The sequence below is a fragment of the Phyllosticta citribraziliensis genome (genome assembly GCF_038025025.1).
Source record: "Phyllosticta citribraziliensis strain CPC 17464 chromosome Unknown J3D65scaffold_4, whole genome shotgun sequence".
Taxonomy (NCBI): domain Eukaryota; kingdom Fungi; phylum Ascomycota; class Dothideomycetes; order Botryosphaeriales; family Phyllostictaceae; genus Phyllosticta; species Phyllosticta citribraziliensis.
The window spans coordinates 2237189-2260331 of record NW_027117341.1 but is presented as its reverse complement, the minus strand read 5'-3'; the positions used below and the strand labels follow the sequence as shown (position 1 = coordinate 2260331).

Sequence of the window (23143 nt, the reverse complement as noted above, 5' to 3'; positions counted from 1 at the left end):
CGGAGGTCGCGTCTAAAGTTTCGGCGGAGCCTCGGCAAAGACGTCTGGCCGCCTGGCAGAATCAGTGAGAGACAGGAACTCGAGGGGATATCAACCAACCACCCAACTTTTCACTCACAAGAGAAGAAGAAGAGCGCTTCCGGCATCCATTGCCAAGCCACCTACCGCTGCTGCTGGTCCTGACATGCATCAACGTGCGCAGGCATCAAGCAGCCGCAGCAGCAGCAGCCATGTCCTCCAGCTCCTCTGACGATGATGGCCATGGCCGGCGCACGACAAGATCGACAGAGTGAGTCTGGCTCAGTGTCGCTCCTCAACGCGTTGTGAGGCTTGATCGCTGCTTGTTGCATCTGGTGTATGACGAGGCCGCGGGAATGGCCGACCCGACCGTACCTTGAAACGCGCGACCGCGACCGCGACATGCCCGCGCTACCCCCACACCACCACAATGCAATCAAGGATACCCCCTCCCTCAGTCCGCAAACTCGGTCTCTCTCTCTCTCTCTCTACTCCCCGGTCCACTGGGCTCTCGATGAACACGCCGAGTGTGACCACGTCCATGCTGGTCCACTCCTTGTTCGCGCTGACTAGACGACGTCGGAGTAGATCGTGGGCTTGCTCAGCTTGTTGTCCACCTTCGGGGAGCCCATCCGGATCTTGTACACGCCCGGGGTCGCCTTCGGGAGCATCGAGTCCGGCGTGCAGATGTACGTGCCGTCGTTGGTCCTCCTGATTGACGGCGTGCTCAATCTGCTCCAAGTCCTGGCTCGTCCCCGCGGGCTCTTTGGCGTTCAACCCGATGTTCCTGCCCACGACGAAGTTGGCGGCGCTGCCGGTGTTGGCGACAATCTACCTCTTCTCGACCGGGACCGTGCTCGTGGCCGCCTTCTGGGCTGATGGCAAGATCCCGCGCTCAGACGGCCTCATGAACGGGCTGGGGGTCGGCAGCGCGGCGAAGTTGTTGAACATGTTGCTGGCTGGGGACGCGCTCGGGACCCTGCTCCTGACTGCGAGCGGGTTCGTCCTCTTGGCCAGGGTCAGGCTCAGCCTGGCCATCTTGATCTTGTCGTCGCCCCCCACTTGACGATCGAGCTCAGCGTCTCGTGCAGCTTGTTGAGCGTGTTGAGGTACTCGCCGCCGATTTCGGACCCGTACACGAACCCAGTCCCGAATCCTTTGATGTTCGCGTTGTTGGTCATGATCAAGTTCGTTTTCTCGTGCGTGAATGCGAGCCTGTTGCGACACCTACGTAGTATCCGTCTATGTGGCCGAGTCCTTGTTGTTATACTTGGCGGTGGTCCTCAACGTGCACCCGATTGACCTCAGCAACGACGAGACCACGATGCTGGCCTAATTGTGCGGGATGTAGAGGTAGGCGCCGATGCTGGAGGGGTCGCTCGTGTTGTTGCCGCTCGACACATACGACCGGCAGACGACGACCTTGTACCTGGACCAGTGCGGGAGCCATGCCGCATGGATGCCGATCATCTTGACTCTTCGTCTCTGCGCAGTAGTTCGCCGTGTCCTGCTCGCCGCAGTGGTAGACCCCGAGCTTGTTGATGGCCATGCAGACGATGCACAGTTCGTTGTCGTACTAGCACATGTTCGGCGTCTCGATCGTGACTACCGGTCGGCGACATGGTGTCCTTGACAGAGATCCATGTTGCGAGGGCAGCCTGCATCGTAATCTCTTAGAAAGCGGTTCGAAGGCGGACGCGGATAGGGCCCTCCATCGCCGAGTAGCGAATTTTCGGCGCGCCTGCGAGACCAGTGCCGTCGGCGCCTTTGCGGAAACTGACAAGGACAAGACGAGGACGTGTGGGTTGAATCCGCGCTGGAAACAAGCAGGGTGGCGCAACTGTGTTGAAGAAACATATTGAGCCGACGAAGGCTGCTCCCCACGTCCATCCAGTACCGCTGGCGAGCAGTAAAAAGATCCTCCTGGCATTGGCCTCGAATTGCGCACCCTTTCGGTCGAGAGGGGCGAAAGAAGGCGGTGACGTCCGAGTAGGAGCGCACGGCGAATGTAGGCGTGCCTGGGGAGAGAAGGAAACGCTAGACCAAAGTCTTCGTTGTGGTTTGGGCGCTACACTTCATGACGACGCGCCTGACGGGCATTTTCCAATTGCTCGTGCCAAGGCGATGAGAGTGTGGCTCTTGTTCGGTGGTGTCCGTGTGCAAGACTACAGCATGGTCAGTCCGTGACCACTTGAGAAATTTGGTGACTGGAGGAGCAGATTACCCGACTAAGAAATCCAGGACGATGAGCGATGAGCGGTAAACGTCTTTGTATGCGTGGAGCCCCAGTGCGTGAGTGAGGCATAAAGGGCGTCGTCCGCAGCGACGTAGGAACCAGCGCGGAATGTCTCTCGTGTAAGAGTTTGACAGCCTCCAGTCTTCTGAGTGCCGAACTTTACCGTGGCGGCGTCCGCGGCTTCTCGCTGACGAGGGCATTTTTGCTCCAGGATGCCTAGAAAGCGACTTCGTTTGAAAATGTCAAGGGCAGTGTCGTAGCGGTGATGGGGACGGGATTGGTGCTCGTGTTGACGTTGGACGAGAGTTTAGCGGCGCGCCCGAGTACACGCTGCCAGCGCTGCCTGGACGTACCGTCTGCGTCCCCCCGGGACTTCCGAGACTCAACGGGGGGCTCTGCAGCAGCCTCTGGTTAAGTTTGGTTCTTTCGTGGTATTGCAGCCAGCAAAAGGCCTCATTGCCACCTTGCCGTTGCGCGAGCGGCAGATGCATCGACAGTTGGAAGTTCGGAGAGGCGCAGGAGGTTTGTTGACGTGCCCAATTGAGCGAATTGATTACCCCATCAAAGCTGTACCCCTTGCAGGGCAACAATGAATTCGTGGAAGGGCCTCGCACGGTGTGCTGCTGGCTGGTAGGCTGGAGAGGCGAGGGAATCTAATCCGTGGCCTGTAGGACAGCAATACTGCATACACGGGCGGCTTGGCGCGGTGTCAGCGGCTGGAGGGCGTGGAAGGAGACCAGCTGACATACCAAGTCAATCCTTCACTTGTTCCTTCAAAGCAGATTCGTAGCCTCCAGAATGGCAATCATGCGCGGGCGTGTCTGGTACTGCGTCAGCTTCTAGAATTCCGATGAGGAGGTAAAGGAGGAGGGAGAGCAGGAGCAATAGCAAGGAAGACGCCAAAGAACTTACCGATTTGAGTGATTTGAGCAATCAAGCTCATCAACGGCCGGGAGCAGCAACGGGCGACAATTTCAGACCTCAAGAGTGTCAATGACGGACAAAGACGGAGGAAGTTAGAGACACTTACCAGCGAACCGAGTCAGATTTCATCCGCAGCCTGGGCGGAATTCTGCAAGGAGCTGTCAGCGCAGAGATAAAGGCATTAGAGAGGCCTCTTTTTAGCGAAAGGGAGATGCGAGAAAGCCAAGTTATAAGAGGCTGGACGTACTCCACGCTGCACCACCGCAATAGTTGTAAAAGTCATGATGTGGGGTGTGGTCTGCTATAAATTAGCGCTGAGGGACCGATCTTAGAGAATGAGAGGGTAAAAGCTTTAGGGAAGGCAGCCTAGAGACGTACCGAACTAAGAGGAAATATGGTAGTGTCCTTAGAATTAGTGCGACCAAGCGCATCTCGCGACTCTGTAGGAGGTTACATAAAGGAACACAACATCAAAGGAGTTCACTTACCCCGCCAGACTTATCACTTCTGTTTCCAGCAGGTCCGCTAGAGACCAGGTGAATCACCAAGTCCACAGAGCTAATCGTCGGAACTGCTGACGGTCAAGCCCTAGGTCTAGCGACGGACGTTAGTAACGAGGAGGACCACACTTTTAAGGACCTTACGTAGGGAACGACTCTTCAATATCCAGCCAGCATGGGCTGCCTCGGCGATATCGCTCACTAGAGGGGCAGACCTCTTGGGTGTGTCAACCGTGAAAAGCTTCCAGGGGACCGAAGAACAGTTGTATTTGAGACTGGAAATGCAGTGGAGGGAGCAGATGTAGCGGCAACCGCGGTGGATTGGTCGGAACTCGGAGCCGATGGGGGGAACGGGGGACGATAGATCGAACTTAACGATTAAGACCGACGGTGTAGCATACCTAATGACAGGCTGTTAGCAACGAGAAAGACTAAGTAATCATTGAGAATGACAAAGTATTTTAGCAACTCTGGGGCTGAGCAAGGAGATCTAGAGACGCGGTAGACTAACCAATGAAGGGCTCGTGAGAACACGACAGGGTGCTGAAATTGGTGAGTTTTGTTAGAACTGGGAGCCCAAGGGCAATGGGGAGGACGCACTAGGCTGAGATAAGCTGTTGTACCATTAAAGTTCGCCCAAAACTTCTGAGAGCGAAGGAGGGGCAATTATGATGGTAGATCTGACACGAGGCTTTAGCAATGAGCTACCTGAGGGCAGGAAAAGTGGGGATGGGGGACGCACTAGTCTGAGCAAACCTTTATGCCATTAAAGCTTCTCCGTGGACTTTGGGGGTGGCAGCAACGAAGCAGGGCGAGTAAAAATGCGGATCCGATTAAGGAAAACTGCACTCGGAAGCTAGCGGAAGGAGCTAGGGGAAGGAATCATGGATAACGTACCAAGTATTGTAGGCAGCAGCAGTAAGATGGACGGAACAGGTGTTTGGCCAAGTGGAAGGGTGGTTTTGAGAGAAGCCTTCAGCGGCCCGGACTTTGAACACGGCGTCCAACCTGTGTACTTGTCAGACCGATTCCATTGAGAGAGAGACGAGGGGGAAAGCTTACTTCTCCGAATCACGCACCCAGTGACGTTGTGCAGCCGTACGGACCGAGCGAGCCGTGGTGGCACCAAGGCTCATGCGTGCACTTTGTGAGAGTGGCTCAGATGAAGCGGGGGCGAGCCAAATGGCTGATCGGGTCAGAGGGATTGTGTGAGAGGAGCAGGGAGAATGACGAGAGGAGGGTGGTTGACGTACCCACTGGTCCGGGCAGACAAGGTTGTCGAGAGCAGATGTTGCAAAGGTCAGCGACAACCAGCCCAAGGATTGAACACCAGATTGAGCGACCTGGATGCAGGCGCGCGCGCACTGTCGGGTCCACGTCGCTGTCATCGGCACAAGGAATGAAAGCAAGCGACGTCGAATGCAAAGTTGAGTACAGACGGTGCCCTGGCATCTGCTGGGTGAATGGCAGTAGCTGTGCCACAAAAGATGAGTTGGAAAAAGAGGACGGCCGAAAAGAGCCAGAGCAGGCGAGAGGAGGAGGACCAAGAAGGAGCATGTCTGCTATGGTGTGGTGCAGTAGAGCACTGCCCGTGGCTGCATTGAAAAAGTGCCTGGTGCGACGCTACCCAGATGAAGCGTCGACGTGGGCAACGTGCTGAGCGGGAGTTAGAGCTAGAGCTGACGCTGGGAAGCAGCGGCACCCACAACAGACGGGATCAGCTTGGGTCATCCCACTGCGATGAGATTTGTGCTCTCTTGGATTCTGTGTCGGATAGGATTGGGCGCTGCAAGCAAAGCAGGAGCCACGCCGGTGGGCCCTGTGGGGACTTGACGTGCAAGTTGCTACAGTGAGGTGGGTGCAGTCCAACCCGGCGGTGGACTAGGGCTTGGCCGCATCGTTGAGGACGGAGGACCGACGTGAGAAGAGTCGAATGGGATTGCGATTCTGCAAGGAGGTTACCATCATACTGCCAAATTGAATACAGGGAAAGCAGAGTCAAGCTCACCTGTGCTTATGATGGACAAAGATGCGCTTATGATGAACGGGTAGAACAAAGCGACAGGGACAGGGTTGAGAGAAGCGCCGAGCGTTGGAAACGGTGTGGATGACCACGGCCAAAGCAGCGACATGGAGTCGCGGAGATTGAAGTGAGCGATGAAGACAGTCAGCGAGCTGGATTGACCAATGTAGATGATCCAGGGCGGTGCGCAAAAAGGTCGCAATCCTGCCGCGGGACGTGGAAAGGTTGAGGTGCCATGCGAGCCGAGAGTAAAAGTTGCCCGAGCGGACAAAGAGCTGAAAATGCGGAGGATGCAAGCAGCAGTCCCTCACGACCGGGCTGATGGGGAGTCTCATGAATTCGGCCTGATGCAAGTTATGAGCAGGGTATGGAATTGTGAAGAGACGCTAGCTTTAAAAAGATAAACTTACGTTAAGCAGGAGCGAGAAAAGGGTTTCTGCGCATGGTGTGTGTGAGAGAGCCGAGGAATAGGACGAACCTACATGCGGGCAATGTCAGCACGTCGTAGGTTGTGTACCATGTAGGAAGGGAAAAGCATACAGGACTAGACAAGATAAACAGCTCATTCTCCGATGATGAGTGTGACGATGAGCGCAATGGAGCTTTTTGGATGCACAGACGGTATGGTTCTGGGTCTATTGCGCGAAGACAGGCTAGCTGGATCGCTGTGATGTCAATAACTCCGGAATGGTTGCCAATGTCAAATCAAAAGTGGACAGAGACGTTTACTGGAAAGAGGAGCAAAGCAGCATACCTAGAGGCATATGTACGTGGTGTTCCCGGGCCTGGCCGCGAGGCAAGATGCTCAACTTTCTAGAGATTTCGTCAACACCATGATTGGTAAATGAGACGGGGAAAAGTACCTCTCTAAGCGTGCACGCTGCTCCTGATTTGAGACAAGGATGAGGCGAATGAACAAAGGCAATTAAGCCGAGGGAGCAGTTTTTGCTGGTCTTAATATGCCGGACTTGAGCATGAATTCGCGATCTGCAAAATTAGTGGCCTTAGAGCGAAGGACAGGCGGTCGCATCGGCCAGAGGAAGAGCTCCACAGCAGCGAGAAATTTGGCGACGGTATCGGCGAGGAGTCCTGAGTGCTAGGCAGTCAGTTTGGTGGACCATTTTATAGGAAAGATAAAGGGGTGTACTTTTTCAGGAGTGTTCTATCCGACAGCAGTGAGCAGATTGGTGACGCTATCGCGGCGAGGAGTGCTGCGTACAGTTACCTAGCTGGGTCATTCAGTTGAGAACAAAAAGAAAGCGCACCTAATTGGGAGTGTTCTTGTCAACAGCAGCGGGAAGATTGTCAACGGTATTAGGGAGGAGTCCTGCGTAAAGTCAATCAATCATACTGTTCTGTTGAGAAAGAGGAGGAGGCGTACCCGATTGTGAGCGTTCCTTGTTGACAGCACGGGAATATTGTAGACGTGACACCCTACTACGAGGGTGCCGGAGCTTCTCATGTTGCAGGTACCTGGTGGTTTTCCACATTAGCATGAACAGTAGGGAATTGATTGAGAGTAAGAGGTGCAGTGTAGTCTAACGTACAAGTTTAGCAGAAGCAGATGGACGGAAGTCGAAGAAGATGGCCGAAAAAGGTATTGAGGAGGAGACTGTGAAAATGAGCAAAATGTAAAGGTTGTGGTCGTGGATGATGATGTCAAGAAAGGCGCGCTGGGCTGGGGCCAGTGGTGCGACCGTAACGCCACTACAGTACATGTCAGCTACTCCACATGCGAAACATGCCTCGGACCGAGTAAATACCAAAGCTTAAGGTAGCTTGGAGGGGCGCAAAATGACGGGTAGAGGATTGGAGGATGGCCTGGCACTATTAGCTACTGCTTGTAAGAGCGTGAGGAATAAGAGCCCTACCAATAGGGGACTTCAATCTAGGCACGTTTGTCCGGGAATGAGAGGGAGGGTCAGGTAAGACTGGTTGCGCGGGTTAGTAGGGCAGCGGCAGCGGCAGCGGTGGAGGTAAGGTGCAGGTACCGCGGTGGTAGTGGCAGAGGCAGGGGAAATGGCGTAGATGAGCAAGAAGCTGACGAGATCTGATGGATGAAATAGTCAGCATCTACGTATGAGTGGAAGAGATGGAGCACGAAACACGCACCAGGCTTGATGGGTAGATGTTGACAAAGCTCATAGCCTTAGAATGCAGGCCGGAGTTGGACTAAGGTGGCTTGTCAGCTACACTGTATGCAAGAAATTGTGAATGAGGCGTGGAAATGTACCGATCCAAGTGGTTTCTGGTGGCACCAGAGACCATGCGCGGCCGACTGTGATGATGAACGGCAGAGAGAAGAGTAGAGCTGAGAGAGAGCTGTGAGTGCACCGAAAGCGAGAGAAGAAATTGGAGAACGTACCAGACTGCGGCAATTCATAACGCCACCAAAGCTCCACCGAGTCGATGGGGCACAAGCACTAGGACGAGCACGTTGAATGAAGGCGAGACTTGTACATGATTAGAACGTGCACGGAGAAGATCATGAAGCGGGAAGACGTACCGGACCAAGCAATAGAGGTTGGCTACGCGCTGACATCGGCAGCTCGCCAAGGTTGCATGGTCGATTTGTCGGTTGTGCATGGACCAGCGCCGCGCAATCAGAGAACCAAGACTGTGACCAGCATGCAGTGCCGAAACGGGCGTCGCATATTTCGTCCAAGGTCAGCTGCTGGAGCGAGACTCACCTCTCGTGCTTGCTCAGCTAAAAGCAACCAAATCAGCAACCAAATCAGTGCTCAAGACGCCCGGGCTGTCAGTTCGTACATCGCCAGCGCGAAGGGCGGGGCTAAGGGCGGAGTAAAGGGCGGGCAAAGGGGCCGAGTGGGCTGATGTCGCCACGAATGCCGCAGATGCTGGTGCAAGTAGGACGGAGGTCGGAGTTGATGCGTTGGGGAGTACCTCTGCTAGTAATTTAGTTGTAAAAAAGAGATGGGTTTCGAAAATGGAAGCAAGTGTAGGCATACGCGTGGAATTTCTCCATTGATGGGAATGAGCCGCTGGTCGGAGGCGGTGAGACAGCCGGAGTCTGCTTGTAATCAGTTAGAGAAAGCAGAGGTATGAGGATTGAGCAGCAGGCATACGCGTGGAAACATTGATGGGAACGAGCTGGTGGCCAGGAGCGTTAAGACAGGCGGAGTCTGCTTGCAATTAGTTAGACAAGAGGGAAAAAGTCAGCATAGATGAGTGGGAATACCTTCAAGGAATTGTCCATTAATGGCAACGAGATGGCGGTCGGCGAAACAGCGAGTGACAGGCGGAATCTGCTTGTACTTTGTGAGAAGACAAGAAGATGGCAATTCAAGATGGAGAAGTGAGTGTACCCTTGGAGAGTATGCTATTGACGGCGACTGACAGCAGCGATTGGAGTAGTAGAAAGAGATGGGCGGAATCTGCGTACAGTCAGCTAGACAAGGGGGGGGAGCAGTCCAAGGGAAGAAGGTTAAGAAGGCAGATTAGGGAACGTTCCCATTGCAGGCCAGTGGTGTCCATTGCACCAGCGGAAATTGGAAAACTCGTGCGGTGACAGGAATTGAAGGTCGCGCAGGGTGGTGTCAGATATCTGGACCGGACTTCGGCCACAAGACTCGCAACCTGCCGATTGAATGAGTATGATGGCTTGAAGGAATGAGAAGGTGGAGGCGTACTTCTCTGACAACGCACCCTGCTGATGGCGAACGACGAGACAAAGGGAAGCTGCAGGAGCTGAAGGAGCCGAGGGAGCAAGTGGTCGATCGGTTGGGCAGGGCGGTGTCAGATATCTGGACCGTAACTCAGACGCAAGACTCGCAACCTGCCGATTGAATGAGTATGATGGCTTGAAGAAATGAGAGAAGGTGGAGGCGTACCGGTACTTCTCCGACACGTACCCCGCCAAGGACTCATGATGAGAGCGAGAGGATGAAGGCCAAGCTGGAGGGCGAAGTTCCTGGCGAGAGGATGAGGGCGAGATGACGAGGGCGAGAGGATGAGGGCGAGAAGAGAAGAGAGCGAGAGGATGCGAGAGAGAGGGAGAGGGAGAGGGAGAGGAAGAGGAGAGGAGGCGGGGGAGAAGGTCGGGTGGCGTGACCGGGACGAGAAGGAAAGAGCGACGACCTGCCTGCCCCGGAGCTGAGAGGTCTCACCGCCTGGCAGAAACCCAAGCCGGACCTGGGCTGCAACTCGCGCCGAGGCAGTCCCGTTAGCATCAGCCCAAGGAAGAAGAGGGATGGACGTCACCATGCTTTACGGTATGCCTGTGTGAACGAGAGACCACCCAGCCGCCTGCTCCAAATCATCTGATGCATCCTCCCTCGTTGCGCAGCAGTCATGGCCCTGGTACAGCGCGGCCAGCTCGACACCCGTGCAAGCGACCAGCAGTTTCCAGACGCGGTCCCCCTCGGCCGCTTCGCTTCCCGTGCCCATGTCCCGGATCGCGTTTCCGTAGATGCTCGACAATGATGGAAAGTGGCTGAGCGGGTAGGCGTGTAGAGCGGGGCGTGTTTCCGTCGTCGCAAGGGCCGTTCTATGTATCCATGTCAAAGGCGAGCTTCGAACAGGGCGAGTGGCACAGACGCCCTTACTCACCTGGACCATTCTCCCTGTCGCCGGGCTGTGTGTGTGCACCGCCACCTGCGTACATGGGCCAACACCCTCGTGTCTCCTGGAGTGTTGAATGCCTCGTTGAATGAGCGAGGACGAGTGGGCTGGTAGGAGAGGAGACGCTTCGAGAGGATGTGAGGCCAGATCGGGCACTGACTTGACGGGTTTGCGGGCAGAGCTGCTTCAGGTTGTTGCCACAGACGAGCTGGGTGGCCAAGGCGGCTGATGATGGCGGCTGCCGAGTCTTTTGCTATGCTCGTCAGCATCCGTCTTCCTCATGAAGCCGAGGCGCCGCTTCGACGGTGTACCACGAAAAGATGAGGATGCCAAGGCCAGCTGGGGCAGGCGACTCCCCGGGGGGGTGCTTCGGATTGTTGGCGTGCGACGGAGACGAGATTTCGCTTGTGATGAGGTGAGGATGACGGGAGGGACGTGGCTGGCGGCGGATTGAGCGTTGTCGACATGTGGGTGGTGATGGAGCATGTTGTTGCAGGTGCGGGCGCTGCCGACGGACGGGAACGGAGCCTCCAGCTGGAATCAGACCGAGGGCATGCGACATTGCACCAATACATACCTAAGGTATACACTACATGTAGTCTACGCCTACGCCCGTCGATTGGATTCGCGACTCTTCAGCTCGCTCGAACCACATGTCTCATCTCCACTTGGCCTTCTAGGACAGACAGCTCCAGACTGCTGCCCGGTGGAAGAACAAGCAGCAGCAAGCAGCAGGCGGTCAACACGGCCATGCGCGGGCAGAAAAAGATTCATAACTACGGCTGGGCTGCTAATATCAATTGGCATGTTCGAGGCCGAGGTCAATTAGGTAGCTGCTGCCGCAGGCTTCGCTCTTGAGCAATGGCTTTTGCGACCACGTCTTCGCAGTATTGCACCGCCCCGGGTCCATTCTTCTCCAGCTTCTTCATGGCACACAGCCGCGCATCGCACCGCCACCCGCGCGAGCGTCGGTCCCGGTACTGTTTGTCGAGCGCCTGCGAGCAATCATCCGAGCCCGGCGTCGTCTGCTGGAGCCCGAGGATGGTCTTGTAGGCCTCGATGACCTTCGCGTTGTCTTCGATTTCTTCCTGGAGCGCACCCGATCCAGTCGCTGCCTTGTCGACCAACGAGGTCACGACACGGTGTAGGTTCTGTGCATCTTGACGTACAGAGACGACGGATGCCAAGTCCTTGACCAGGGTAGCTCTATCCGCAGCAGCATCCCTACACGTCCTCTTTGTAGATGTAAGCGGCAAAAGAGCATGAAAGGGTGGCTCCTCAACCAAGTAACCAAGTAACAGCAAGGATAGCACCGCTCTCCAGACTGGCGGATTCAGAGTGATGGGCAAAGGAATCCCCGTGACGTTGTAGGCAAGGATCGCCAGGACGTGGACGCCGCAATCAATGGCATTTGATTGCCTTGGTGCAAGACACGCGCTCAGTCCCCATTCATCACGGCGTTCGTCGTGCAGCAGCTTGTTGAAGACGTGCGCTTCAATGGCGTCGCGGAGCTCCGGGCTGCTGGTAGGCAATGAGTCGAAAAAAGCAACGTGCTTGCGAGGTCGGTCCACGAGCAACAGCGTCCAGTGTTTGCCATGGAAAAAGGAATGGACAACTGTGGCGCTTTCGCCCAGACTTGGTGCATCATTGGGTAACAATGAGTCTACCACCATGATACTTCTGTCGTGGCACGTAAGCAAGGCCAGGGCCTGCGCCATGGCCACGTCGTTGAGGCGACTGCCGTCTTTCAAGCAGTCAAGGGGTCCGGGATTGATAACGCCGTCCTGGTCGTCATTGACGCCGGCCGCATCTGTGTCATGCTGAGCTACGAGGTCCAAAAAGGGCTTGGGTGCAACGCCGTTTGATGTGCTATCGAGTCTGGCCTTCAATTTGCTCCTCCGTCTGCCCATGGACACCTTGGTGGTGAAGATATCTGGCGATGGTGAACGAACCCGTTTCTTGGGAGAAATCTGAGGAGAGAAGCGGAGTCGGTATCCTCCTGGGGATGGCACCCCGTCTCCGGCTACACTTGAATCGGGACTGGCAAACCCAGCCAAGTCTTCCATGTATTCGAACTCAGGCAAAGGCGACGGAGCGTCCCGGCCGTGCTCAGGAGACATGCTAGTAATTGTGCCTTCTCGGAGGCGAGCAGGCGTACAGCCACCCTCGTTGTCATTGATGTTGTCTGCATCCTCATTGTCCTTTACATGCTCGTCATTCTTTTCGACCTCTTCTTCATCCTTCTCCTCGTCGTCTTGGCGTTCAACATTGCCGCCGCCGTTCAAGCCGTATTCCTCTTTGTCAATGTGAGGAAGTGTACCGGCCTTCTTGGCGGCCATGTCAACATCCTGGGGCTGCCACTGTCTCGTTTTTGATGTCCCTAAGATATGTCCAGTAAGGCGTTCCTGCTGTGCGGCACCAAGAAAATTCTTGGCATCAGTAAAAGACCTGCAGTTTTTCTTCGCGAAGACGGCCAGCTTCTGCATGAACGTCTGGCCGCAGTTTTCTCTGGGGAAGTAGTCGTCAAGCTCTGTGTGAGTGATCCCCCAGCTGTCGCAGCAGCGCTGCCTATTCTTCCTACTCTTATCCGGTCCTGGGCGACGGGCGACCGGAGTCCTTTCAGCAGCTTCGAGCAATCTCTGCGCACGTAGGGATATGAGGTCAGAGAACTTGGCATCTGGGAATTGTGCGCCAAGAGCGGTGCGAAGATCCTGGAGCTTTGCAAAGTTGGTCGAGGCACTGGTCACAACTTTTGCTGCTTCCTTGGCAATATCTTGAGCCATGCGCCCGTACTCGGCATTGTTGGCGTAGGCTGCGGGTAACGCTGGGGGGTCTGGGGGCTGGGGCTGTGACGGGGACCAGGAGGGTGCTCGGGATGAGTTTGCAGGTGAAGACTGACGGGAGGGGCGGCGACCTCGCGGAACAGCAGCAGGTGAAGGCTGGCGGGAGGGGCGGCGACCTCGCGGAACAGCAGCAGGTGAAGGCTGGCGGGAGGGGCGGCGACCTCGCGGAACAGAAGCAGGCGGGGCGAGGGTGTGAACGGCTGATGTGGTGGTGGTGACCTTGGGTTTGCCGAGTTTGCTGGACGCGGCATTGAGCTTTGAATGCCTCGTCAAGGGTCCTCGCCGCGGCTTCTCCGACTCTTGCTCGCGAGCTTCCGGCTTTGTATTGAGGGCGTCCGGCTTTGTCTTGAGGGCGTCCGACTTTGTATTCAGGACTTCTGGCTTCTTCTCAAGGGCTCCAAAGTTGACAAGAAAAGCCCTGAAAGCCTCCTGGACCTGGGCGTCTTCGGCCATGACAGCTCCTTGGTTGAGCGCCGCTGCGGCGCGTTGCATGTGTGCGCGGACCTCAGCTGGGAGCTCTTGGATGACATTTCGGTTGCTGGACATGGTGGGAGGGCATTGATGATGGTTGTCGTCGCCGTCGTCGCGTTGCTGAGTGAGGTGGGTGGGGGGTTGACGCGTTGTTGTGTCGCGGGAGCGGCCGCCCGGGGCGGTTTAAACTCACCTAAGCTTTGACCATGTCACGCCGCCCACCGAGCGCAACCGCCATGCCTAGCGTATCCACGGCTTCAACGGCGACCGTCACCCACCACACGCGTCCCCTTCTCAATTGTTCAGCACTCCTTCTCGTTGCGCCTGGTGTGGGCCGTGGTCATGTCAAGCGCGCCAGAGAAGTGGGCACTGCAGGTTGGTGGGGCTGGCGGCGTATACGACGACGTTTTGTGCTGGGATGCAAGGCGGGCATGGCGTTGACGGTGTTGCATCTTTCGTGCCTAGGGGCGTGGGTATCCCGCCGAGACAGCCAGCAGTTGACGACTCTGTCGCCACGTCTAGTCCCTCTCCTTGCCGCATTGTTATTTCGCTCCTTCGCTTCGGCCGTGCCTGGCTCGTGTCTGGGACGCGCCGGCAGTTCCTTGACATTGTGGCCGAGCTGCAAGTTGAAACAGCAAGTTCATCGCCGACGCATATATGCCCGAGCGCATGAGAACACCAAGATGCCAGGATGCTACCGCGGCATGGATGACAGCACATATTGTGTGGTGAGGCAGAGTAGTTTTATGAATTCATCGGACCTGACCCGCGATGTCGAAGTTTTCATCCGCCATCTGACTTGGCAGCTTTGACACTCTTAAACTAGGTGCTGTTGTGTCGTAAAAAGGCCGTAGGCTCTGTACGCATCTCGCTCGAGATGAAAACAAATAGATGGAGAATGTGTGGTTTGTTGGAGCGGCGGGCAAAATGTGGGTGGGCCTGCGGGGAAGGTGAGGATGTCTCGGTTTAATCCGCCCTTTGTCTTGTTCAATCCATAATTTATTTAGTTTAAACTAAATTATGGGCGAGTTTAATCCACTAATTCCTTCATAAATAGACGCCGGCGCCCAATGCTCGACCGTGCCGCCTACTGTTGAAATTTGTTGTGGGCGGCGGCTTTTCATAGCGAGAACCATTCCCGCCCGCGAGAACCATTCCCGCCAGCGAGAATGGCATCACCGCCAGCGAGAAAGTGATGGAGGTTAGGGAGGCCTGTGCGCCGCCGCCAGGTGCTGCTGATGACATCAGTGGTGAATGGCTTGGACCAACAGCAGTAGTTATTCTCATTCTCGCTAGCGGGAATGGCCTTCTGGCCAGCGAGAATGCCCATTCCCGCTAGCGAGTATGAAAGCCGCCAGCGAGTTTGAAAGCCGCCAGCGACAAAGGAAATACAGGCGCTCTACTCACTCCCTACCTACCCAGATCTGCGCCCGGGTAGATCCGCCCGGAACTGCCCAGATCCGCCTAGAACGGGAGATCCGGATCATTTAAAGTTGTAAGTACCGCCTCTAATTGGCTCGCTTAGGCTAGCGCCGGTGCTCCGCCAGCTTGCTAAGCGCTGTGATTGTCGTTTACTACGTTTAAAGTTGCTACCAGTACAGTAGGTGTCGAAAGAAATTACAACTCCTGGTAATACAAGTATATCTAGGGAGCATTCATTTACTACTCTACCTATGTTTAAGGAGCATTCATACACCTATACATATACTTAGGAAGTGGTCATTTATTGCGGCAGACAGACCGGGAGATCCTCATTTCTTTTGACACCTACTGTGCCAGTGCCTTTAATTGGCCGACTCCGCCTAAGCAGCCCTCACGTCCACCTTCTCAATCACCGCTCACCAACCTATGACTCTCACTCAACAACTCCCTCCCACCACCTTACACAGACGGCGGCGACGCGACAGCCGCGGCCAATCAGAGGCTGCGCCTGCAACTTCAAACGTCGTCACGCGCGCAAAAGGCCCGCCAGCGACGATCATTCCCGCCAGCGACGATCATTCCCGCCGGCGACAATGCCATTCCCGCCGGCGACAATACCAATCCCGCCAGCGAGAACCATTCCCGCCAGCGGCTTACACGGGCCGGTGCAGATTGGCGACATCTCAGCCACGGCCAGACTGTACTCACATCAACTCGTCATCAAGTGCATCCCCGCGATTCAACTGCGTGACCTGATGGTACCGTCCGTCCGTCCCTCGTCTTTCTATGCGCGCTTGGGTTGTCATGCTCAGAAGCTATCCAAAGTCACCGGCCCGTCCTTCAGGGGCAGGCAGGATTGCTTGTCTGGCTGGTTGGTGGAGAGATCGTAGAAGTTGTAGTCGACAAAGGAGGCTTGGCCTATGGTCTGCAACTCTTCCTGCCCGGCGCGCTTTGGACGGCTCGTCAATCTTGCCGCGCCAACTCTCGCGCAGCCACGCCTTGATCCACGCAGACCAGACAATGGCCATGCGGCCCCCATCTCCACGCCTCAACTGCACGATTGCTGCCGGCGACTTCGAGACGTGGTAGCTGATGGTCCTGAAGAGCCGCAAACGTACCGACTGCTCGATCTTCAGGGCGTCTCGCCGTCCTCTTCCTCTCCGCCTCTGCCATATGGCCCCAGCCACGTCGCCCGGGAACCCCAGCGCCCTCAGCAATGCAGCAGCGATTCCCGGGTGGTGCAGATTGACGTTGTGGCCGACTTCCTGGTGCGCGGCCCATTGCGAAAATGGCCGGCGGTCGCCCGCGGTTCACTACAGTCTGACTTTCGTGTGGATGTGTACAAGGCGAAGTGAAGGGCCTCAGAACTGTGGCTCGGAGGGACCGCTCTTGAGGAACTTGATGATGGCAAGCTTTGACGTGGCGTGGACATGATGATGATGGTGATGATCTGATAGTAGCGATGGTGATGATGGAGTACCTACCACGCCCCAATTGCTCATGTTTTCCATGACCTTCTCTTCCCTACCTGTGCCAACTTACTTTGCAATGACTGCGTGGCGAATGTCTCGCGTGACTGCGCTGGTGTCTTGCGGAGTGTCTCTCGGAGTCTCCGCAGCTGCCACTCACCCAAGTCACCTCATTTACTCAACTACTCTTCTGTATAAATTGCGAAGCTCCCACTCACCCAAGTCACCTCATCACTCAACTACTCCTCTGTATAAAGTGTGGCTTCTCGCGCCTTTGCCTTTCGACTGCGAAGCACCATGTCGCTCTTACACGACCAGCACGACCCCGCCGGCCAACATCTCGTCGAGAACCATGCCGCTCGCGTTGTTGATGTGCCCCAGCAAGAGCAGGAAACGCCGCAGCTACGCCAACTACGAACCCGCATTGAGGCGTTAGAGGCGCACCTTGTTGAGAACGATGCAAACTCTGCACGGGATGTGCATGTGCCCCAGCAACAGCATGGCGCGGCGCAGCTACGCCAATTGCAAACTCGGGTCGAGGCGCTCGAGGCAGATGTACCGCAGATGCACCAAGAGACGCGCACGATGGTCACCAACATGCTGGAAGCGTTGGACAGAGAGTTCGCCGCGAATGATCAAATCCACCACCTGCAGGAAGAATCGAGAATTGAGCTGTCTGGACAAGTGCAGGCTGTGCAGCAGGACCACGCGACGCGTCTGCAAGCCGTCGAGGCGGATTACAGGTGGCGCGAGGAGGCGATTGAGGAGGCGCGCCGTTTGAGGTTGCTCGCGAACCGTGTTGAAAACGAGCTCGGGCAACAGCGCCGGGCCGCGGAGGAGCAAAGGACGGCCGTGGACGTTCTCGCAGCTCAAGTCGCGGATTGGACGGAAGCAGTCCTACGAGGCGCGCGTCGACTTGTTCGACAGGTAGACGCGCACCTCCACATGGGCGAGTCGCACGTTGCAAATGCCCCTGATCTGGAGGCACAGGTCATGGAACGCCACCACAGACATGACCAATCTCCCTGAAAGACAAAGGACGGCCGTGGAGGAAAGGATGACAAACCTGCAGGCCACGCAGGAAGGGGCCGAAGGGAACATGGCCGACGTGCAAAAAAGAGTTGAAGAGGTAGAGAGAAAAAGGAAGATGTCGAGGAGATGAAGACTGCCAGGCGTTTACTACACATGTTATAAATAAAATACTTTACAAGTAACGATGTTCCGTTAGCGGATTACCCCATTTGGCTGGCCGTAACTGACGAACCGCCGAGTCTCCCCCGCCCACCTAGCCACGACCCGGACGACGACGACGACAACCTCTACCACCACCACCACCACCACCACACCATCTCTCCCATCGTTCGTCCATCTCCCATCGTCACTCCATGTCCTCTGCTTGCCGCGGCTACCACCCACGCACTCGCCAGTCTCGCGTCCTCTGCATTGCCGCTGCTTGTCGGCTTGTCCGGTTCCGTCTGTCCGTCGTCCTTCGAGACGCCTGCTCCTGGTTTGACCCTCTCCCAAGGCCCGCCGGTACGTTGACATTTCACCTTGCGTTGTGCAGGGTTGCAGCCTCTTCAAGTCCCCCTCCCTACCGTTTCGTCAAGCCGACCGCCCGCCCGGCACCCAAACCGTCGACTTGGGCCCTCGGCGCTGTTCACTGCCGGTCCGCCTTGCTCGCGATGCTCCCGTCATCCCTGTGGTGTCATAGGGCCTCTTTCCACAACAAAGAGGGACGGTGACCTTTGCTGCCGGCAGACACTTGCGGGACACCGCTCGAGATGCCCCGCCGACGGTCGCAGGTGCTGGCCGACGCCGGTCGCTTTGAGTCAGGGCTGCTCAAGGCAAACAAAGCCCGGGTGGGAGGGATCGCTTGCTGCGGGCTCACAAGTTGACGGCTTTGCCAGCAAGGCAAATCATCTTGTTGGTGCTGTCTCTCTCTAGGAATCCATCTCGGTGCTTGCTCTCGCTCTGTCCATCGCAGACGTCCCGCCGCCATGTCGACCCGTAACGGCAGCTCTTCGCGCCAATACATCTTTGACAATCGTGCCGTTGTCGCTCAGGTCCAGGACATTGGTGGGTCCTGGTGCGCGTGCTCGCTCTCAATCGTCTTTAGCCCACAACACTGCCAAGGAATGATCCACGTTCGCCTGCGAGCCTCGTTTGTACAATCCGACCGTGCCGAGTTTGTGTACCTTCGTCTGCTGCCCGAGCAGCTCGAGTCCATTGACATGTCGGATGATGTCCAAGTCCCCGTCCTGATTCGACGCCATCTGGATGCCAGAGTGCCTGGTTCAACGACCGGCCGCTACCTGACCCTCTCCTTGAAACTATGCGCTCCGGGCAGCGTGCTTGTTCCAGGTACCCCTCACTTTGCTGCTTCGCTGACGGCAAAGGTCCAATCTAGAGCGCAAGTCGAGTCCTTTTGGCGGCTCTGCAGGGCGACTGAACTGCGACTGCACGTCCGGGAGGATGCCGTGGACGAGCACGAACGGGCCGCGCTGCAAAGATTCTCGGCCCTCGCTCTGGCCGGCGAGCTGAGCGCCGTCGCTCTCGACACCAATCGAATGTTTGACGGACGCGGAGTGCGCGAGACTGACGCCGACGTTTTTGACCTTGGGGATGAGTCTTGCCCGCCCCCCTACTATCCATCGCACGCGACCAGCAAGCGCAGACGAGAAGGCAAGTTGCGCGTCGAGCAAATGTGTGGGGCGGCTTTGATGGGCTGACGCCGTCGAACAGCATCGGGCTCTCCCCCCGCCAGCTCGCCGCGCGACCCGAAGCGCCAGCATCAGCCGCCGCCGGCCGCAAAATCGAGCCACCGCCAGTCCCTCGTCCCAAAACACCGACAACGAACCCACTCTTTGTTCCTCGGCGCGCGAGCCGGCTCGCCACGCCTCACAAAACACACTGAACGTCGACGAGCTGAAGGATATGCTCGCCGAGACGGTTCGACGGTCGATGGCGGAAATGTTGTCCGGCATGGTGCGCCAGTCGGTCCAGGACACGCTGCCGGGCACGCTCCGTGAGATCCTGCCAACGGCTCTTGGCGACTTCTTCGAGGCTGACCGGGGCAACAGTCTGCTCCTCGACGCCGTCAAGCCCGCGCTCCCTGATGCCTTTGACCGCTACGTCGATGAAACGGACCCGCTCGACGGCTTGGTCGAGGAAGCGACGCTCGGTGTCGAGGAGGCGGGACAAGACGCCCTCGTCGATTTGACAGAGGCAAAGGAAGAGCACCTGACTGAAATCCAACACACGGCATGGGAGCTGATGGAGGCGATCAGGGAGGAAAGGCGTCTAGATGAAGAAGCAGAGGGACAAGTACAAGACGACGCCGCTGCTGCTGCCGCCAAAGCCAAGGCCATGGAGCGGCGGGAGCGGCTTCAAGTCTTCATGGCCGCGGCGGAGAGCACCCAGAGTTCGTCTTCGGGCGGCGAATTGCGCTTTCGCCCACGGCGCTCACGTCGACCTCCAGGCCATCCAACTGTTCGTCCAGCGGCGCCATCCCATGAAGCTACAGACGCGTCAGCGGTCGCTTTGCCTCAACCGCCTCCAGCACCGCAGCAGCAGCAGCAGCAGCAGCAGCAGCCACTGCCAAACATGCGCTACGTTGACGACGCAGGATCAACAACTGAAGCCGACACCCCAACAACCAAGAGCTTCCACACTGACGACCTGTTTGCCCCGGCTTACGCTAACGGCCATCCACCTAGAGGCCTTTTCCCGCGATTCCAACCTAGTCAAATTGAAAAATGGCTGCTAGATAGGAGGGAGCGGTCAGTCTAGAAGATAGAATCAAGTAATTTTCCTTCCTGTCTCTTCGTCTTCGTCACGGCACTGCTACACTGCCACGCCGCCATTTATATATACCAGCCTTAATACAGCGCAACATTATATCCGCCCGTCTCCTCTACTCTCCTCTCCTCTCCTCTTCTCTTCTCTCCTCTATTCTCTATTAGCCGCGCATTATACCGCTAGAGACCTGACCTTCTACTAGCCGCCCGCTTTATCTACTAGCTATTATCCCTCTACTTATAGCTAGAGCCCCTTAATTAGGTCCGCGTCTATACCTATACTCTTATTAGGTATTTACTAATCTTACTCCTACTCTTTAAGACTAGAGATAGAATACCCTCTACTAATTAGAATATATCTAGATTAACTTTACCTTATCTTAATACTATAAGATAGGCTATAACTATTTACTTACTACTTCTAATATTAATATTATTTATTTTCTATACTAAAATAGCTAGCTATAGTTTAGCCTCTTCTATAAGTATATAGTAGGTATTAGGAAGTAGCTAAAGTATAGACCTCTAATCTAGTCTACTTTTTAAAAAAATATTAAATTTCTAAGAATCTCCTTATTTCTAGCTAAATACTATTAGATAGGCTACTTATTAAATACCCCTTATTATAGCTTAGCCCCCTCTATAAGTATATAGTAAGTAGTAAAAGATAGCTATAATATAGACCTCTAATCTTATTTACTTTTTAAGAAAATATTAAATTTCTAAAAATCTTTTTATTTCTAGCTAAATACTACTAGGCTAGCTACTTATTAAGTACCTCCTATTATAGTTAAGCCCCTTCTATAAGTATATAGTAAGTAGTAGGGGGTAGCTATAATATAAAAGTAGCTAAAGTATAGATCTCTAATCTAGTCTATTTTTTAAGAAAATATTAAATTTTTAAGACCCTTTTTATTTCTAACTAAATACTACTAGATAGGCTACTTATTAAGTATCTTTTACTATAGTTTAGCCCCCTCTATAAGTATATAATAAGTAGTAAGGGGTAGCTATAATATAGACCTTTAATCTAGTTTACTTTTTAAAAAAATATTAAATTTCTAAGAACCTCTTTATTTCTAGTTAAATACTACTAGGTAGGCTACTTATTAAGTATCTTTTACTATAGTTTAGCCCCCTCTATAAGTATATAGTAGATATTAGAGGGTAGTTATTATATTAACCCCTAATCTAGCCTCTTTTTTAAATTTCTATTAAGAAAGAGATAGGAGAGAATTTCTAATTAAATACTACTAGATAAACTACTTATTAAGTACCTCCTATTATAGTTTAGCCCCTTCTATAAGTATATAGTAAGTAGTAAAGAGTAGCTATAATATAGACCTCTAATCTAGCTTCTTTTTTAAAAAAATACTAAATTTTTAAGAATCTCTTTTTTTCTACTATAATACTACTAGAATAGCTACTTACTAAGTATATACTTATATAATAAGGTCTATCTAACTAGTATATAGCTAGTATATAGGTATATATAGTCTATTTTTAGTAAAAACCCTATTCTATTCCTCCCTATTAAAAAGTAGAGAATCTATTATAGCTAGATTAAAGCTTAAGATATAACTATAATTTAAGCTTATATCTTATACTCTAGTCTTATAGTATAGGCCTATAGCTTAAAATACTAAGATATTTTTATTTTTAAAAGTAGCCTCTTTTTTAGCCTCTTAAGTCTCTTACTAGGTAAAAAGTAGAGTAAGAAATTTAGATTTTAATAAATCTATTAAATCTAGTCTAAATATATTTTTATCTAGTAGGTATAAACTAAAGTAATAAGGAGAAAGATAAAAAGGAGAAAAAAAGTCTAGTTTTTAATAAAATAATAATAAGTCTAGTAAAAGAAAAGAAGTCTAATTTCTAATTAGATACTACTAAAATAGCTACTTATTAAGTACCTTTTACTATAGTTTAGTCCCCTCTATAAGTATATAGTAGGTATTAGGAGGTAGCTATAATATAGACCCCTAATTTAATCTTCTTTTTAAATTTCTATTAAGAAAGAGATAGGGGAGAATTTCTAGTTAAATACTACTAGACTAGCTACTTATTAAGTATCTTTTATTATAGTTTAGCCCCCTTTATAAGTATATAGTAAGTAGTAGAAGGTAGCTATAATATAGACCTCTAATCTAGTCTACTTTTTAAGAAAATATTAAATTTTTAAGAATCTCCTTATTTCTAGCTAAATACTACTAGATAGGCTACTTATTAAGTATCTTCTATTATAGTTTAGCCCCTTTTATAAGTATATAGTAGGTATTAAGAGATAGCTATTATATTAACCTCTAATCTAGCCTCTTTTTTAAATTTTTATTAAAAAGAGATAAGGAAGAATTTCTAGCTAAATACTACTAAATAGGCTACTTATTAAGTACCTTTTATTATAGTTTAGCCCCCTTTATAAGTATATAGTAGGTAGTAAAGAGTAGCTATAATATAGACTTTTAATTTAGTCTTTTTTTTAATTTTCTTCTTAAAAATACTAAGAACCTCTTAACTATTAGCTCTAATTAATTACTACTTTATAAGTAATTTATATTTAAACTTTATACTATATATTCTTTTTTTTTTTTTTTTTTTATTTTTTTTTCTTTTTTCTTCTTTTTTTTTTCTTCTTTTAAAATATTTTCCCTAAAAAGAAAGAAAGAAAGAAAGAAAGAAAGATAAAAAGAAATAAAAAAAAAAAAAAAATAAAAAAAAATAAAAAAAAAAGAAATAAAAAAGAAAAAAAGAAAAAAAGAAAAAAAAAAGAAATAAAAAAAAAAAAATAAAAAAAAAAGAAAAAAATAAAGAAAGAAAGAAAGAAAGAAAGAAAGAAAAAAAAAAAAATAAAAAAAAAAA

The 23143-nt window shown here is 52.8% G+C and overlaps 6 protein-coding genes across 6 annotated transcripts; 2 read left to right on the top strand and 4 right to left on the bottom strand.

Moving 5' to 3' along the window:
• Positions 1-12: 12 nt before the first annotated feature.
• J3D65DRAFT_666689 (uncharacterized protein) lies at positions 13-1199 on the bottom strand (the record flags this gene model as incomplete). The annotated part of the gene is made up of 5 exons (XM_066802943.1): positions 13-52; positions 166-179; positions 511-829; positions 854-1026; positions 1086-1199. The coding sequence occupies 5 exons, from the start codon at positions 1197-1199 to the stop codon at positions 13-15; spliced, it is 660 nt and encodes a 219-aa protein (XP_066657300.1).
• A 2684-nt stretch (positions 1200-3883) lies between these two features.
• Positions 3884-5403, bottom strand: J3D65DRAFT_306434 (uncharacterized protein). Its single transcript, XM_066795234.1, has 7 exons — positions 5385-5403; positions 4932-5334; positions 4741-4864; positions 4576-4686; positions 4279-4292; positions 4190-4221; positions 3884-4079 (listed from the first exon to the last, which is right to left on the bottom strand). The coding sequence occupies exons 2-7, from the start codon at positions 5233-5235 to the stop codon at positions 4050-4052; spliced, it is 615 nt and encodes a 204-aa protein (XP_066657299.1). The 5' UTR covers positions 5236-5334; positions 5385-5403; the 3' UTR covers positions 3884-4049.
• On the bottom strand, positions 5404-6330 carry J3D65DRAFT_307569 (uncharacterized protein). The gene is made up of 3 exons (XM_066795237.1): positions 6112-6330; positions 5687-6045; positions 5404-5625 (listed from the first exon to the last, which is right to left on the bottom strand). The coding sequence occupies exons 2-3, from the start codon at positions 6034-6036 to the stop codon at positions 5523-5525; spliced, it is 453 nt and encodes a 150-aa protein (XP_066657298.1). The 5' UTR covers positions 6037-6045; positions 6112-6330; the 3' UTR covers positions 5404-5522.
• Positions 6331-11103: 4773 nt separating this feature from the next.
• J3D65DRAFT_602031 (uncharacterized protein) lies at positions 11104-13671 on the bottom strand (the record flags this gene model as incomplete). The annotated part of the gene is made up of 1 exon (XM_066798081.1): positions 11104-13671. The coding sequence occupies one exon, from the start codon at positions 13669-13671 to the stop codon at positions 11104-11106; it is 2568 nt and encodes an 855-aa protein (XP_066657297.1).
• A 3113-nt stretch (positions 13672-16784) lies between these two features.
• On the top strand, positions 16785-17516 carry J3D65DRAFT_602030 (uncharacterized protein; the record flags this gene model as incomplete). Its single annotated transcript, XM_066798080.1, has 1 exon — positions 16785-17516. One exon carries the CDS (start codon positions 16785-16787, stop codon positions 17514-17516), a length of 732 nt encoding a protein of 243 aa, XP_066657296.1.
• An 878-nt stretch (positions 17517-18394) lies between these two features.
• J3D65DRAFT_620532 (uncharacterized protein) lies at positions 18395-20649 on the top strand. Its single transcript, XM_066799879.1, has 3 exons — positions 18395-19169; positions 19230-19512; positions 19568-20649. Exons 1-3 carry the CDS (start codon positions 18485-18487, stop codon positions 20274-20276), a joined length of 1677 nt encoding a protein of 558 aa, XP_066657295.1. The 5' UTR covers positions 18395-18484; the 3' UTR covers positions 20277-20649.
• The last annotated feature ends 2494 nt before the right edge of the window (positions 20650-23143 follow it).